This window comes from Nymphalis io, chromosome 29 (genome assembly GCF_905147045.1).
Source record: "Nymphalis io chromosome 29, ilAglIoxx1.1, whole genome shotgun sequence".
Taxonomy (NCBI): domain Eukaryota; kingdom Metazoa; phylum Arthropoda; class Insecta; order Lepidoptera; family Nymphalidae; genus Nymphalis; species Nymphalis io.
In genome coordinates, this window is record NC_065916.1 from 5,162,061 (window position 1) to 5,179,071 (window position 17,011).

The following is a 17,011-nucleotide window of genomic DNA, read 5'->3' on the forward strand; positions in this document are numbered from 1 at the left end:
AATATCTTCAATAATCTATCTGAGGAGTAATATTATTTTATATACTATAAATTAGTTTTATATTTAGGTTTATATAAAAATTGATAAAAATAATAATATAGTAACAGCCTGTGAATGTCCCGCTGCTGGGCTAAGGCCTCCTCTCCCTTTATGAGGAGACGGTATGGAGCTTATTCCACCACGCTGCTCCAATGTGGGTTGGTGGAATACACATGTAGCAGAATTTCAGTGAAATTAGACACATGCAGGTTTCCTCACGAAGTTTTCCTCCCCCGTCAAGCACGAGATTAATTATAATCTCAAATAAAGCACATGAAATTTTAGTGGTGCTTGCCCGGGTTTGAACCCACGATCATCTATTGTTTAGAGATCTTAACTCATAATATATAAATAACTAATATATGTTAAAGCCATTAGCGAATTTTCATATTTATGTACCCCTATAATCAGCTGAAACATAAAAGCAAGACATGCCATACAACAAACATTTCCATGTGTATTATCACATAGGCCAGTAGACGGATAAATAAAAACTATTATATAAAAGACAATACATAAATAATAGAAACTAAACTATTTAAAATTTCATTTCGTCTGTACCGCTCGTTTGTTATCAGTTATTTACACAGAGCCAGCCCACGATAAGATAAACATATACGACACTCGTCAATAAAGACGATTTGGTTTCGCTTGTATTATATATCGAGACATTAACATATACAACAAGTACTTAATCCGTTACAAAAAATAAAACAATCAAATTCGAAACAACCTTCAAAAAAGATTCATTTTACCGCGTACAAATACATATGTGAGCGATAAATATTTATTTACAATAAAAATCCATACATATATAAAAAAAACATTATATATTAACACTGATAAACAGTTGCGTTTGTAAAAAAATCCATGAGTATGAACGCATCGATTAAGTAATTTCAAAAACGATAATTACTAAAAAAACCTCATTAACGAAACATTTCCTTGCAACTTGGCCGTGTCGTTATCATTCCTTACAATTAAATACAATAAAAATTCAATGACTATGAAATATCACAATTGAATAATATATACTCATAAGAATCGACTGCCTCGTTGGTCTAGTGGCTTGATGTAAGGCCGCAGACCCGGAGGTCCTGGATTCAATTCCCAGGTCAGGCCAATAAAAAGTTATTGGATTTTTCTGTCAGAAAATTCTCAGTAGCAGCCGGGAGTCTGGAAGTTGAAAGTGTGTACACTCCCGTGCCTCGGAAAGCACGTAGAGCCGTTTGTCCTGCGCCTGAATTCTTTCCAGTCGTGTCATTGCCGTCCCATCGGATTATGAGTAAGGGAATAGAGAGTGCACCTGTGTTTGCGCACACACTTGTGCACTATAATATCTCCTGCGCAGTTGTTAGCTAATTACTCTTGAGATTGGCCGCCTTGGCCGAAATCGGTCTGGATGACATTATTATTACTTATAAGAATAACTAGCGAGTTTTTTTGCACGTTCTCCGTAGGATATGCATACCGAATCGCGAGCACAACTTTGTTTTAATAATATTGTAAAATAACAATCCAACAACTCTTGGATGAAATTCTACATGATTAAAGTATATTGTTAAAATATCATAACGCGTATATGTCGATAAAAATATCGACATCGTATTGACAAATACGAAACGTGACTTAAAGCTACTTACATAATATAACCGTTTATCAAAGTAAAAGAATATTTTAACATATAATACGTAGCCAAATATTTATATATATATATATATATATATATATATAAAGCAAGTTTTACCATTTACAATAATTATTAAATCAGTTTTAATATTTATATCAACAATTTTAATTAACTAGGTCTAACATTATACTTAGCAACAATATGCTAATTACAATACCGTATTTAAAATATATATTTAATTTTGATAACGAATAAAAATATTAAATATGTTAAGAATAACATAACACGACTCCACGGATTCTTGTTCATAAGGTTTGAGCGCATCGCAGCAAATGTATTGTATACCCGGTTGAACAATCTTGATCTTTTATTATTTTTATTTTTCATACTTCCTTAAAAGAAAGTCGTTTCTACAACGCTCTAAGCAACGCTTATTGAATTTCAGTTAAGATATTTTGTTTTCTGAACGGTATATCCGTTTTAATAGAATTAAAAACGTATCGTACTAAGTGACTTGCTACATATATATATAAACATATATTTATATATTTCTGTCTGTCTATCTGTTATGATTTCACAACTGATCAACTAAGCCGATTTTGATGAAATTCCTTAGTAAAACCCTAAAGAAGACAATACAGGCTTTTTTATAACTAACTTCATATAAAATTCGAAATCGGCGCGCGAAATCATGTAGTACATAATAAAATATATAACATTTAATATTAGTATTATTTGTAACCTCCAAGATAAACTGGGTGAAATTTATAAAGGTGAAGATTACCCGCTGGAGTCTGGTGGACATATATACTGATTTGAAACCAGTACACAAAGTATATATGCAATATAAGTTTTAAGTACGTATTTAGATGGGTCATGTTATACTTTTGAAGCCAATTATAAGCTATTTCAATTTAAATACATATATCACATTAAACGATGTTATTCACATCGTAACGCGATAAGTTATCTATACTTCAGGTACTATCGTGCACGTTTGGTATATACAGGCAAAATCCTGCGATTTCGGTTGCTAACTCTTTGAGGTGCGTATAAATCATTACTTTAAATAAAATTTTATATATTTAACTTATATACTTCAATAGTGAATTTATATTGAACTCAGAGAATATTACATAATTTCCGTTAAGTTATTCCATTTCTATATATATAAATGAATATTTATTGTGTTAATATTGATGAAAATTAAATAGTCCTGCGTACAGAGGCAAAGGTTCCTGGCACAAAGAAGATGACCTTTGTATATTTATCTTTGATATACACTTTTTATGTACAACCTAATTCTACGGGTAGCTAGTACATTATATACATTCGGTTTTTATATAAGTTAATTACAAGATACAAAAACTACCTGTCATGGACATATTTATATACATAAATATAATATATAAAAACGTTTAAATATAAATCTGTACATTACTGTCGTGGTTGTAAAATACATAAATACAAATAATACAATTTTATCTGAGTGTCATCTGTTGCATATCAATCAATCACAAAGGTCAATAATAGATGCGTGTCCTATCATGATGTAACAAAACGAACCACATACATGCTATCGACTGCAACATCGTTTGAAATATTAATTTGTTGCTTTTTATTACTTACATAGAAGCTTTAAATGTATAAAATATCATGTTTGATTAAAAATCGTTACTCTTCTCTCACGTGTACTACAAGCATTTATATATATATATATATATATGAATATACATATATATTAAATAATATATAACTCACTGTTAACCTCTAAAATTAAATAGCAAAAACATGTTTTATCTGTGTCAAGGATGAAACTAAATTAAGGATACAGAACCAAAATTGATATTTCCTTTAATATAACGTGAAAATCTCACGCATACAATATATTACAGCGATAAGAACATATGATAGGTCAGCCTGCCTTTCGTAACTAACTGCAAACGCTTGACAATCATAATTGATTTCATAATATATAATATGAATTAAAGTCTGCTTGTACGTCGGTGTTAATTATATTAAATAATTTGATATAATCATAAAATACAGTTTTATGACAAGCTTTTTTTTATAGAATAGGAAGGTAGACAAGCATATGGGCCATCTGATGGTAAGTGGTCCCCAAACACCCTTAGACATTGACATTGTAAGAAATGTCAACTATCGCTTATATAGCCAATGCGCCACCAACCTTTGGAACTAAGATGTTATGTCCCTTGTGCCTGTAATTACACTGGCACACTCACCCTTCAAACCGGAACACAGCAATACCGAGTACTGCTTTTTTGCGGTAGAATATCTGATGAGTGGGTGGTACCTACCCAGACGAGCTTGCACAAAGCCCTACCACCGGTAAGACAATCTAACCCGTTAAGCAATGTGATAAAGTGAAAATTATTATTTATATATTTAGTTCAACTGTAATTTAAACTAACATTATAAAGCAGTGTAAGGGGTTACCATACGTAAGGAGCTCAGAGTTACTAGTTAAATAAACTTGCTTCATCTTCTATGACACCCACGGCATTTTAATAGGCTGTAGTCATTAATCTGCTGTCGATTATACATTTGGCAAGCTACCAGTTTTATACGGAGCACTTGTCAAGATGTGTATCCGCAGCCAAGGGCGAACCGGTTGTATGACATATTACACTTAATTATAAAAGGAAATTACATTTAATTATCAATTTCATTAAAAAAATATCATCATTTTTAAGGAAATTATACGAACAGATGCACAACCTGCTAACAATTATCGAGCCCTTAACGTAGGTTATAGTTTTTACTGTGAGTCAAATGCTTGAGTTAACGCGTGTGCGTCACACAGCACACTCCAATGACAAAGCATATATATATTATACCATTGTCAAAGTCAAAATTCTTTATTTTATATAGAAGAATTACACTTACTTATTGATTGTCAAATTTCACCGCCGATTCATAAACAAAAAGAAGCTAAAGAAACAAAGCGATCATTTTCAACCATTGTTGTTAACTATGTATTTATATATATATATATATATATATATATATATATACGTATTATCAGTACTTAAAACGGCACGAAGACTATAATCATATTCCCAAGTTTTGTTACATCCTTTAAAAATACAAACGTACCTTCACGTTACTTTTTAAAGTTTAATATCGATTAGTTTGTATTTAATAATTATATAATTGTATTAGGATAAACGATTGTGAACAAACCTTATAAATAAACAAAAAATATGTATACATATATTCTGTTTCATAAATATATAAAAAAAAATGAAGTTTAGAAATAATTTAGTACCGTAAATATTTATATGTTTATAAAAAATATCATCTTCAAATACTTGGAAGCAACAATAACTGCAAATATTTATCTCGACAAAGCTTAAACTGTTGCCAACTTTTGTTATTTTGGCGAATACTAGCGAAAACACTAATTGGATCATTCCTTCGGCCATGATATTAATATAGAAAAATAAAAACGTCTGCACGTATTATTCTAATAACATACGAACATATAAATTGTTAATTGAAATTTAAATACCACAAAACGAATTAAAAAAAAAAAAAACAACAAAAATGGATAAGTATCAAGACGAGTTATTCACCGTATAGTTCCATAACGTACTACACAATTACTTGAAGAGTCGTGTATTTAAAATTCAACTTTGCGTCTCGAGTAATAAGATACGTTTTCGGTTCAACGTGTAGCAATTGTGTTGAGGTGTGGTCCAAGTGTTGAATAAATATTTGTGTTTTATATTTTTCATCATAATTATTATTATTATATTTTATTGTAAGCCTTAGCCGTTGTTTAGGGATATTTATTTGACGAGCCGGTTAACGTGGTAGGTAGATACTTGCCTTTCACGCCGGAGGTTGTGGGTTCGATTCCCACCCAGGACAAACATTTGTGTGCATGAACATGTCTGTTTGTCCTGAGTCCGAGTGTAATTTTCTATATAAGTTTGTATTTACAAAAGAAAAGTAGTATATGTAGTATATCAGTTGTCTGGTTTCCATAGCACAAACTTTGAACAAGCTTAATTTGGGATCAGATGGCCGTGTGGGAAAAATGTCTCAGGATATTATTTATTTTTTTAATTTAATTTTTGATATATTTCTGACTTACTAAGTTTACATTCAACATACAAAAATTGTTAATGTTAAACTGTTAATGTTCTTATGTAAACAACACCTTAAAATACACTAATCAATAAAAATATTATATTTACGAAACAAAATAATACTAATAAAAATCGCTACCGCTCATAACTCGCGCCGTACACTCAGTAATTTCATCCATGAAATAGTTGGCGTTACCAAATAGGGCTTAGAGCGAGACGGCGCTACGGGTGCGAAAGAGAGGACAATATTCGTAGAAACTCAGGGATTTTTGAGGTTTTAGAAGGTTTTTTTTTGTAACATTCGCGCCCGTGTCTTTGTTTGCATAAACATTTTTTTTTTCTTAAAGCCGTTCGTAATACCATTACTGAATATATTTTAGCTTTTTATTTACATGATGTTTTTTTCTACAGTTATGTGTAATAATTTCTTTCTATTATATTATTTATATATATATAAATAAAATTTCCATATTAAGCTGATAGTCGAAAATAAAAACTACCTCCAGTTTATGTACCTATACTAATATTATAAATACGAAAGTAAGTCTGTATGTCCGTCTGTTACGGTTACACAGCTGAACCGATTTTGATGTAATTTGATAGGCAGCTAGCTTAAGCAACATGGAAGGCCATAGGTTACTTTTTTTATACCTGGGCAGGTGTCCTACCCGCCAACAAGCGGGCGAACACTAGTATTGTACATAGGATAGAACGAGAAGACAAAGTGATATTTACGAAACTTAAATAATACATAACAGTAACAGCCTGTTAATGTCCCACTGCTGGGCTAGGGCCTCCTCTCCCATTTGAGGTGAAGGTTTGGAGCTTATTCCACCACGCTGCTCCAATGCGGGTTGGTGGAATACACATGTGGCAGAATTTCGATGAAATTAGACACATGCAGGTTTCCTCGCGATGTTTTCCTTCACCGTCAAGCACGAGATAGATTATATAATACATAAGTATATATAAATATCTGTTTATTAACCGTTTTTTTTTTTTGCTATTGTCTATTAGAATAATATTAATATAAAAGCGTCCACCGACTTCGTCCGTGTTGAATCATGGTGGTATCATCATTTCATTGGTGGTAGGGCTTTGTGCAAGCTCGTCTGGGTAGGTACCACCCACTCATCAGATATTCTCCCGCAAAACAGCAGTACTTGATATTGTTGTGTTCCGGTTTGAAGGGCGAGTGAGCCAGTGTAATTACAGGCACAAGGGACATAACATCGTTGTTTCCAAAGTTGGTGGCGCATTGGTGGTGTAAGCGATGGTTAGCATTTCTTACAATGCCAATGTCTATGGGCGTTGGTGACCACTTACCATCAGGTGGCCCATATGCTCGTCCACCTACATATACTATAAAAAAAAAAAACAAAAAAATCATTGATACCTTGGGTTACATTATAGCGATTTTCTTAAGGATCTAATTTTTTTGAAAATAAAATATAGGCTATATCCCACGGTGATAAAGTACCTTCATATTGCTGAAAGAAATTTTAAAATCGGTTAAGTAGATTTCGAGTTTATCCATTACAAACGAACACACAACAAAACTCTTCTGCATATAATGTTAGTATAGACATAAATTGTTATTAAGATTAGAGAAAAAATATGATACAAACAAATTTAAATATATTTCCCCCCAAATTCCAACGATTATGGACTTATGGTCGAATCACTGGGAGTTTTTGTTGTCTTGTTTTTTTTTTTTTTTTTCTTGAAAACATAAAGCGATGATCGAACTTAGTCAGCTTAATATTAACTTTAAATTCGTTGTACAAGCAACTGTTTGCGATGTTAATTCTAGCCCTTTACGCTATAAATCAATTCTAACACAATAGTAAAATTTTTAAAATATAATATTATATATATTTCCATAACACTAAACACGCAAATATTTTAAGATATGGTTGCCTGTACGATGACGTTTAATACCACACGGTAGCGATAGATGGCGTTGATTGAAACTGTCAAATTCCTGAATCGCGCTTTCTAGATTCGCTACTGAGAATATATAGTGTGGAAGTGATTATCTTCAAATGATCAAAGAACTATATTAGTGGGCACAGAGGAAAGCTCTTCCTCAGTTTCGTTTACCGTTTCATCTCCCGAAACTAGTTCAGCGAAAACACCACCAGGCAAAAGATATAATATTGGGAGGCGTACGGGCAAATGGGCTACCTGATTGTAAATGGTCACAACCCATAGACTCGTGATGTACGAAATATTAACCATTCTTTAATCGCCAATGCGCCACCAACCTTGGGAATTAAGATGTTATGTCCCTTGTAATTGCACTGGCTCACTCACCCTTCAAACCGAAACACAACGATACCAAGTACTGCTATTATGAATATCTGATGAGTGGGTGGTGCCTTCCCAGACGGGCTTGCACGAAGCCCTACCCAGTATTTACAAGCATTTATCTATCTAATGTTTATATATTTGTTTAGATCGAATCTTTTAAACTGAAGTAGAACTAGAAATATAACATATTGATTTTTACTGCTATTCTGTATGAACTCATTTCATGTCCCGTGAAATGTTGACAACCGACTTACGGTGACACACTATTTTGATACCGTAACAGCCTGTGAATGTCCCACTGCTGAGCTAAAGGCCTCCTCTCCGTTTTTGAGGAGAAGGTTTGGAGCTTATTCCACCACGCTGCTCCAATGCGGGTTGGTGGAATACACATGTGGCAGAATTTCAGTGAAATTAGACACATGTAGGTTTCCTCACAATGTTTTTCTTCACCGTATTTTGATACGTAATATTATAATTATTATGGTCCATATCGTATATGTGAGTTTCGAGTACGTTCTAATAGCTCTACAGTTCCGATATCGCAATGCATTTGTATAGTAAGCATGACTTACTTCTCCAGGATATCTCTTGACGACAGAACTCTTAAACGAACAACAGCATAGACACGATTTTTTATATATTTATTTATACAAAGGCATGAGTTATACAACCTAAAATATATGAGGAATAAAATGTATACTAAATACTTTTTGTATATGACCACTTCATCTTTCTAACTATAAATGGAAGGGTATATGTGTGCTGTGTAAATAAATACTTCATGCATACATAGACATATACTTGAAGGCAAATATATGGTTCACTTAAAAACATCATAACGGTACGAATTTTCAAGGAAGTGCTTATTCCTATTCACCCTTCCAGATAAGCGTAATGTTTGTTTTAGGAGTGGACGACAGTGGCGCAAGGTGAGGCTGTTGAGGTTATATATATGTAAAAAAAATATTATCCTGAAAAACGATCACCAATCATTATTTTAAACAGATCATAAAAAACTCACCTCCCCATGGAGACCTCTGCCATCGGGTGTATTTTCCGGCAGGAAGTATAGCCTTAGGGAAACGAGGGTCTGGTCTGAGACCCTGTCCGTCCAGAGGAGTTGCAGTTCGCCTGATAAAGGATGCATACAATTAATTCTCCATAATTCAGTTCCGTGATAAAGATACTTCACGATGAGCACGTAGGCTGAAACTGTACGAAAGACAAGAAGCTTGACCGAACATAACAAAGCTCTACGAGATCCGAGACGCAGAAATATGGTTGAGACTTGCTGATTAATGGTAGTGTGAAAGGTGGTAGGAAATACATTAATTATTGCTCTTTGTTTTGGCCTTTGTTTTTTCCAGGAGAGGAGGATTTCTGCCCTATAGGCCGAGTAGGCCGGGGCCTAGGCCGGCAAAATTTGGTGACATTTTATTTAGTAAACGTGTCCTCTGTGAAACCACACATCAACGTTTAGAAACTAAAATATGTGTCCATAGCATGTCACCAAAAAAAATACCGATAAAAAGATACCGATTATGGTATATTAAGGTATGAAATCCGCCCCTGGGTATACCAGTGTCAATATTTCACCAGCTTATTCAGTAATAGAAGAACAATCCCTTACCAATAGACACCAGTTCTGAATCCTGCCATATCCTCACGAAGAAGAAATCACCGATGGCGACTATCCTCTCCTTGGGTCCTGTTAGTCTTATGGCCTTGTAGAACGTGTATTGACCGTGTTGACCGCAAGGCACACCGACCAGCTGAAACAAGATGGTTGTGTCATCAAATATGGTAACAAATCATTAGTAACCGTAACTAGGAGACCTAGCAAGCTGCTTACTTCAGACCTTTAGGGCACAGGAACACACTATTAAAACATTAATACACAAATAAACTTGCAATTAATTAGGACAGACGCCATGACATTGATGAAACTCGTGTCGTATTGTTTTCATTCCTACATAATAATGGGAACTAGTTTTATTACACTTTTGAAGTTTGTGTTGTGTGTCGTTTGTCTTGCAAGAAAATAAGTTTGGGGGGGACGCTAAATTCAAACCTTGCTAACGGCACCCATGTTCTTTATTCAAATGTTTGTTAACGGAATTTGTTCTTTTTTTTAATTTGGCATTTGCTGCTAAATATAGAAATAAGAACAGAACAACAAATGTTCATGAAACATGCAAACTCATAAATATATGATTATGATCCAATGAATTTCGACCACTCGGCAAACACTAGCATATATGTATGTATGTGAATGTATGTTGGTATATCTGTTCGAGGCTGATATATTGCAACACCGTTTGACCGATCACTATGATAATAGGCTCATGTATATTATACTATCCACTTTGTTGTAAGCCGATAGATGGCGCTGCAGAACAACAACCTGAGACACCAATGGATCGCCACGATAAACACACAGTGGAGACAGTCTGTCTACTAAGTTCTTCTCTTACGTTTGAAAACACTCGAATGAAGAGTACATCCGTGAGCGTCTATCGCTGGCAACCCCGTGCCGTTCACTCAGTCACACTATTCGCAACCCCAACCCCTTTCTTATTATTAATGTCATCGTTTATGACTTTATTAACACTTATCGTACATTTAATACGAATAATTTTCTATATATAATTCAATCTAGTTTTTGTGACGTCACTCGCACTTATAAGGGGGGGGGGGGGGTGGTGTACGAGTACGATCTATGGATAAGGACAGGATCAAAAGTCAAAATCCTCCTCATCGAGGGAGGAGGGGGAGATTGCCAGTCTGAGGACATTAAATGTAACTTTAATCTTTACTTGAATCTACATAAATATTTATTTATATATTGTGTTAATACTTAATACAAGTTCGTATCGAACACTCAGAGCTATTTTCGTACCAACTCCCACGCTTATTCGGAACAGCGCCGTGATACACGAGAACGTTCCTGTATCCAGGGAAAAAAACACTAAGTACATATTACAGTACAGTAACAGCCTGTGCATGTCCCACTGCTGGGCTAAGGCCTCCTCTCCCTTTTGAGAAGAAGGTCGCGCTTATTCCACCACGCTGCTCCAATGCGGTTTGATAGAATACACATGTGGCAGAATTTCAATGAAATTAGACACATGTAGGTATCCTCACGATGTTTTCCTTCACCGTCAAGCACGATATGAATTATAAACACAAATTAAGCAGATGAAAATTCAGTAGTGCTTGCGCGGGTTTGAACCTACGATCATCGGTTAAGATTCACGCGTTCTAACCATTAGGCCGTCTCGGCTTAATTAATTACTAACTACCTGTCCCTTCTTCGCTCGGGTAGAATGAGGGTCTACATACCGTTTATATTGAAGTCCACACGTTTTCTTATGTTATGTGACGGGCAATTGGGGTAACTGATGATAAGTGTTCTACCATAGACATTGGCAATGTAATAAATGTTAAGATTTCTTACTTTGCCAACGTCTATTACCCATCTGCCAGTAAACTACCTGCATTATAAAAATAATCTAGCTAAATCTCGATACTCGCCCTCCCAACTGGTGAAGCCGTCGATATCAACATGGATGTCAGATAAATCATTTCGTTACAGGAACTCTTAGGAACCATGAGATTCTGTGGCTTTATCTCGGAATTAAGATGACTTCCTTTAAAATCCACGAAAACATCGACTTTACTGAACGCAATAAACTCAAAACTACCGTCTAATATTAGAGAATATTTTAAACTAAAACGCTCAAATTTAAATGGAAATGGTCTTAAGTCTGGTAGGGTTTTGTGGTTAGGGGCCTGGGTAGTTAGGTGACGTATAATTTGACTAAAATCTTCCCGTGATATTGTAATTTAATTACAATATTCCGTCCGCTGACAATTTTATTAACCACAGTAGCTATTTACATCCAATGCGATATATATTATATTGCTATATAATATATATAATGCTATATAATACACTAGCTGACCCGTGCCCACTCCGTTTGATGGTAAACATTTTTACTTGTGATGAAATTATGATTGTGGTTCGGTTAGTACCGAGTGCTATGATTTAGTTCCAGACAAATAATGTGGCTTTCTATTGGTAGAAGAATTTACAAAATTGGTTTAGTATATCCAGAGATTACCCCCTAACAACCTCACAAACTTTACCTCTTTATAATATAAGTATAGCTACAGCATTGGATTACACATATATATTATACACCGTTTAATTAGTTTTTTCGATTAAGTCTGTCGTTTTTCGGCAAACAATACACGTGCAACATTTTTCAGTAGATTTCTAACTGTCACGCTCTTCAATCCTCTGTGTCCCACTAGCGACGGCGTTGACTACACTGGCCTGTGGGAGGTGCTTGGTGCCCATCGGACTCGAGGCACCTCCACTATGGGAGGGAGGCATATTTTTGAGCTGCCTCGTTGGTCCAGTGGCTAGTTCAAAAGATCGCAGACCTCGAGATCTTAAGTTAAAAAAAATAACTAATAAAAAAGTACTAGATTATAGTATCGAGAAGCTCTCAGTAGCAGCCCGGAGTCTAGAAGTAGGCAGGCAGTGTTTACATCCTGAACTGATTAGCATTCTATCGTATTTTGAGAGTGAGGGAATACAATAATTTAGGCAAGCGTGCTACATCTTAGGCCGTGTCGATGCTTAACATCAGGCAAGTCAACGGTCAAACGCTGGCCTATTAATTGTAAAAAAAAATACAGATAATTTTGTTAGCACACACACAGGCCTACACCGTAATATAGTATATGTCCAGCTATCTTTGACAATGGCCGCTATGACTGTAATCGGTCAGGAGGATCATAACAACAAACAACAACCTATATTTTAAGAAAAATTAAAAAAAAATAACACGACTATACGACCGGTCATACACTGGGTTCAGATTGGCAAAATGCCCAAAATACTGGCAAAATTTTTTCCTATGGATAAATTCCTATTCGTGGTCCTCCACGACTGTACTAATTAACTGACATCTCTTCGGTTCAGGAGCTAGCATATAACGCGGTAGATCTAGAACTCATGGGTTTAAATCATACCATGTGCCCTCTAATTGTCCCACTGTTGGGCTAAATGTCTTAGGTAGGTTAGAGCTTCTACTATCGGAAATTAAATAACGTAAAACCTATTAACAGTTCGAGGGAAAACGAATTCTTCTAACTTAGAAAAACTGCACTTATTATTAATTAAGTCATTAAGCAAGTCTAATAATAGTATTTAGGTTAGTAATTGTCTAAGTTACACTTGAAATCTTACGCACTTCTTACTTGTAGACTTTGCTTAACAGGTTAAATTAACACTGATTTCTCTCTTTCCGTCATCACTGATTTGACATACGAAAGAAGAAGACAGTATCGTTAAACTAATCACCCGCTAAAAAGCAAATATTTATATATACAAATATATATACAGGAAAAGACGTTAGTTAATATCGTATTTACAACAATAATAACAAAGTTTAGTTAAATTTACTGAACGCACTAACAATTCTGACGCCGGATGTTGCCATTTTGTCTGGTACAGATAGCAAAATATTTTTTTTTATTTCAGCGACACAGAGATTAGCAATCGAGATATATTTAACATTAATTCAAAAATAACACCATTCGCACGCCACATATACAATTGCCAAGCAGTTAGTATTGTTGTGATACGTTTTGAAGGGTGAGTGAGCCAGTGTACCTAAAGGCACAAGGGACATAACATCTTAATTCACAAAGTTGGTGGCGCATTGATGATGTAAATGTTTCTTTCTTGCAGTGTCAAGATCTTTGAGCGATGGTCACCATTTACAATCAGGAGGCCCATATTCGCTTTCCTATATATATATATATATATATATATATATATATATATATATAATGCATGTAGAACGGATTTGATTTAAATTTGAAATAGAGACAGCTTACACTCTGACTTAACACATATTCTACCTAACAGCTGCCTGTACCAGCACATGGTCGCGAAAACTAATCATACATAATTATATATATATATATATATATATATATTGTGTATGTTTGTTTGTAAAGTTTAAAAATCATCAATTACATTGATTACCTACAGAGCTCCACTCACATACTAATGTGTATCAAAATATTAACAACAAACGCCACTTACAAACACAACGACATTAGTGTTTAAGATAAATCATCATCACAGACATTAACGTATCTGTCTATCTTGATACAATTATACAGAATCTACAAAGGTATGGTTTAGCATATTAAAAATCGATTTATAATATTGTTTATACTTTTATAGTTTATTAAGGAAATATTTTTTATAGTTTATTAAGGAAACTATGTACAGTCATTTTTATAATATATAAAATAAAAATAAAAAAACAAAATACACATTACAAATTTATAGCAATAAACACGCCGGCTAAAAGATTGTAAATGAAGTGGATTGAATTGAGCTGGCTTCCTTAAAAGAGAAATTATATAAAAACTTTTTTTTTTAATATCCTAGCGCTTAACTTTATCACACCTGATGGAAAGTGAAGATACAGTCTAAGGTGGAGCGCGCTTGACTAGAAGATGCATATTCACTCTTGACTTGAAGGTACCCATATTGTAGGTCGTGAGGAAAACGGAGGTCGGGAGGGTATTCCAGATCTTAGCGGTGCGTATCAGAAACTTGTCAATGTATAACGCAAATTTGGCTTAATTAGTAAATAACTTGAAAAACATTACATAAATTCGTGAAAAATTATAATAAACTATATCATTCCACGCGTCACGATTTGTACAGTTGCTATTTTTAATATTTATTTATATATATATATATATATATTATTATACACATATTTATTTATATTTATATATATATATATTATATAAACACTATAAGCGTTTTGACGTCATCACATCCGAGGCTTATTTATCAACGAATTGGAACTCATTTATCAAGATTAGTTGAAATTCGAATCAAATTTAAACATATATATGTTCAAATGACAATGACTGGACATAAAATAGCATTAGACTTTTAGATAAATATATTTTATGTGTGTTCACACAAAACGCGAACACTTAAATTTTATACAAAAAAGAAAACCATATTACTATGAATCATAAACATTGTTATGTTATAATAATAATAAAATATAATTACAATAATTAATTTACAAATAATGAACCCCAATTAGTTGTGATGATAGCAATAGATAGCAATAGCGGTCGAGCATTGTCGCTGCTCTCCCGGTAACGGGGACGGGCCCTTTTGTGGCATGCCATATGCCTTGACACATTGGTCCCGTCTCATATACGGCACAAATATTCGTCTCTAAATCGAAATGATAACTTTTTTCCGTATGTACATACACACACACACACACAGCTTGCAGTAGTAGTTCAAGATTTTTTTTATAAAACATATAACATATTCACAAAAAGCCCAGATGGCCCAGTGGTTAGAACGCATGAATGTTAACCGATGATCGTGGGTTCAAACCCGGGCAAGCTCCACTAATTAATTTCTGTCTATAATTCATCTCGTGCAGGTGACGGTAAAGGGAAAACGTAAGGAAATCTGCGTGTGTCTAATTTAATTTTTAATTTTAATTTTTACATCGAATCTTCTATGTAAATAATTGTTATATGATTATATGACAATTATTGTATATGTGTGTTTTTTTTTTAAATAATAAATTTAAAAAAAAAAAAAACTTGTAATATTTTTTTCACCTGTCGCTACAAACGGGACGAGCACGGAATCAATAAGTATAAAATTGAAATAGCCTCGGCATACGTGCGAGCGAGACAGCTACATTATTAGGGTAACGACCCAGTTCATATAACTAAATAAATAATAAATTCAGATTACATAATGTCTCTTTAAATAAATAATTAAAATTGTTATCAAGAATTTTTAATCTCAGATTCATAAAGACGGATATTACAATGTGAACGCCTTTGTCTGTCTGTTGGTGGCATTTGAGCCTCTAAACAAATGAGCGATGCGGTTTTTATTTCAAAACCGGTTTAATCAAATCCTTAATATTATATCCAATTGTAGTTGTGGTAAATGGCAGTTTTTAATTGCAATTTATTTACAATATTATTATTGTTATGAATAACGTCTGTCAAATTATTTATCGCGAAGTGAGCGATTGTATATTGCTTTCCTTTAGAAGTGAGAAATTACTGAACCGATTTTGATAAAAATATAAAACATTATGCACACTTTATATATAACGTTGATTTTACTTTATATATAGAGGTAAGAAGACGAGAATCTTAACCGATAATTCAAGTTCAAATCTGGGCAAGCACAACTAAATTATCATGCGCCTAATTTGTGTTTATTATTCATCTCATGCGATGCGATTAGCACAGGACCGGAAAAATTGGCGCACCTGTGTGGAGACATAGGCCTCCATCCATCCATGATTATGATGATTCATCTCATGCGCGATGACCAAGGAAAACATCGTGAGGAAAAATACATGTTTCAGATGAAAATCTGCGACATGGATCCGACAATCCACATCCGAGCAGCGTGGTGGAATAAGCGCTAACCTTATTGAACGGAGAGGAGGCCTTAGCGTAGTGGTTTATTTACATAGTGTTATTTTACTTTACTGTGTGAGTTCGTGAGAAACAATAATAGAAGATGCATAGTAACAGCCTGTTAATGTCCCACTGCTGGGCTAAGGCCTCCTCTCCCTTTTTGAGGAGAAGGTTTGGAGCTTATTCCACCACGCTGCTCCAATGCGGGTTGGTGGAATACACATGTGGCAGAATTTCGATGAAATTAGACACATGCAGGTTTCCTCACGATGTTTTCCTTCACCGAAAAGCACGAGATGAATTATAAACAGAAAGAAAATGAATTATAATAGAAGATGCATACAGACTTCAAAAATATTTGAAATAAGCCGTGTTTAATATACACGCAAAC

At 34.2% G+C, this 17,011-nt stretch overlaps 1 protein-coding gene across 2 annotated transcripts in view; it reads right to left on the bottom strand.

Moving 5' to 3' along the window:
* LOC126779452 (uncharacterized) overlaps positions 1–17,011 on the bottom strand; it is a 75,236-nt gene that overhangs the window by 43,109 nt on the left and 15,116 nt on the right. For both annotated transcript variants that reach the window (XM_050503420.1, XM_050503419.1), the window contains exons 2-3: positions 9,731–9,872; positions 9,122–9,231 (exon numbers count right to left, since the gene is read on the bottom strand). In XM_050503420.1, the coding sequence (XP_050359377.1) occupies positions 9,122–9,231; positions 9,731–9,872 (252 nt within the window). The remainder of the gene's footprint in view (positions 1–9,121; positions 9,232–9,730; positions 9,873–17,011) is intronic.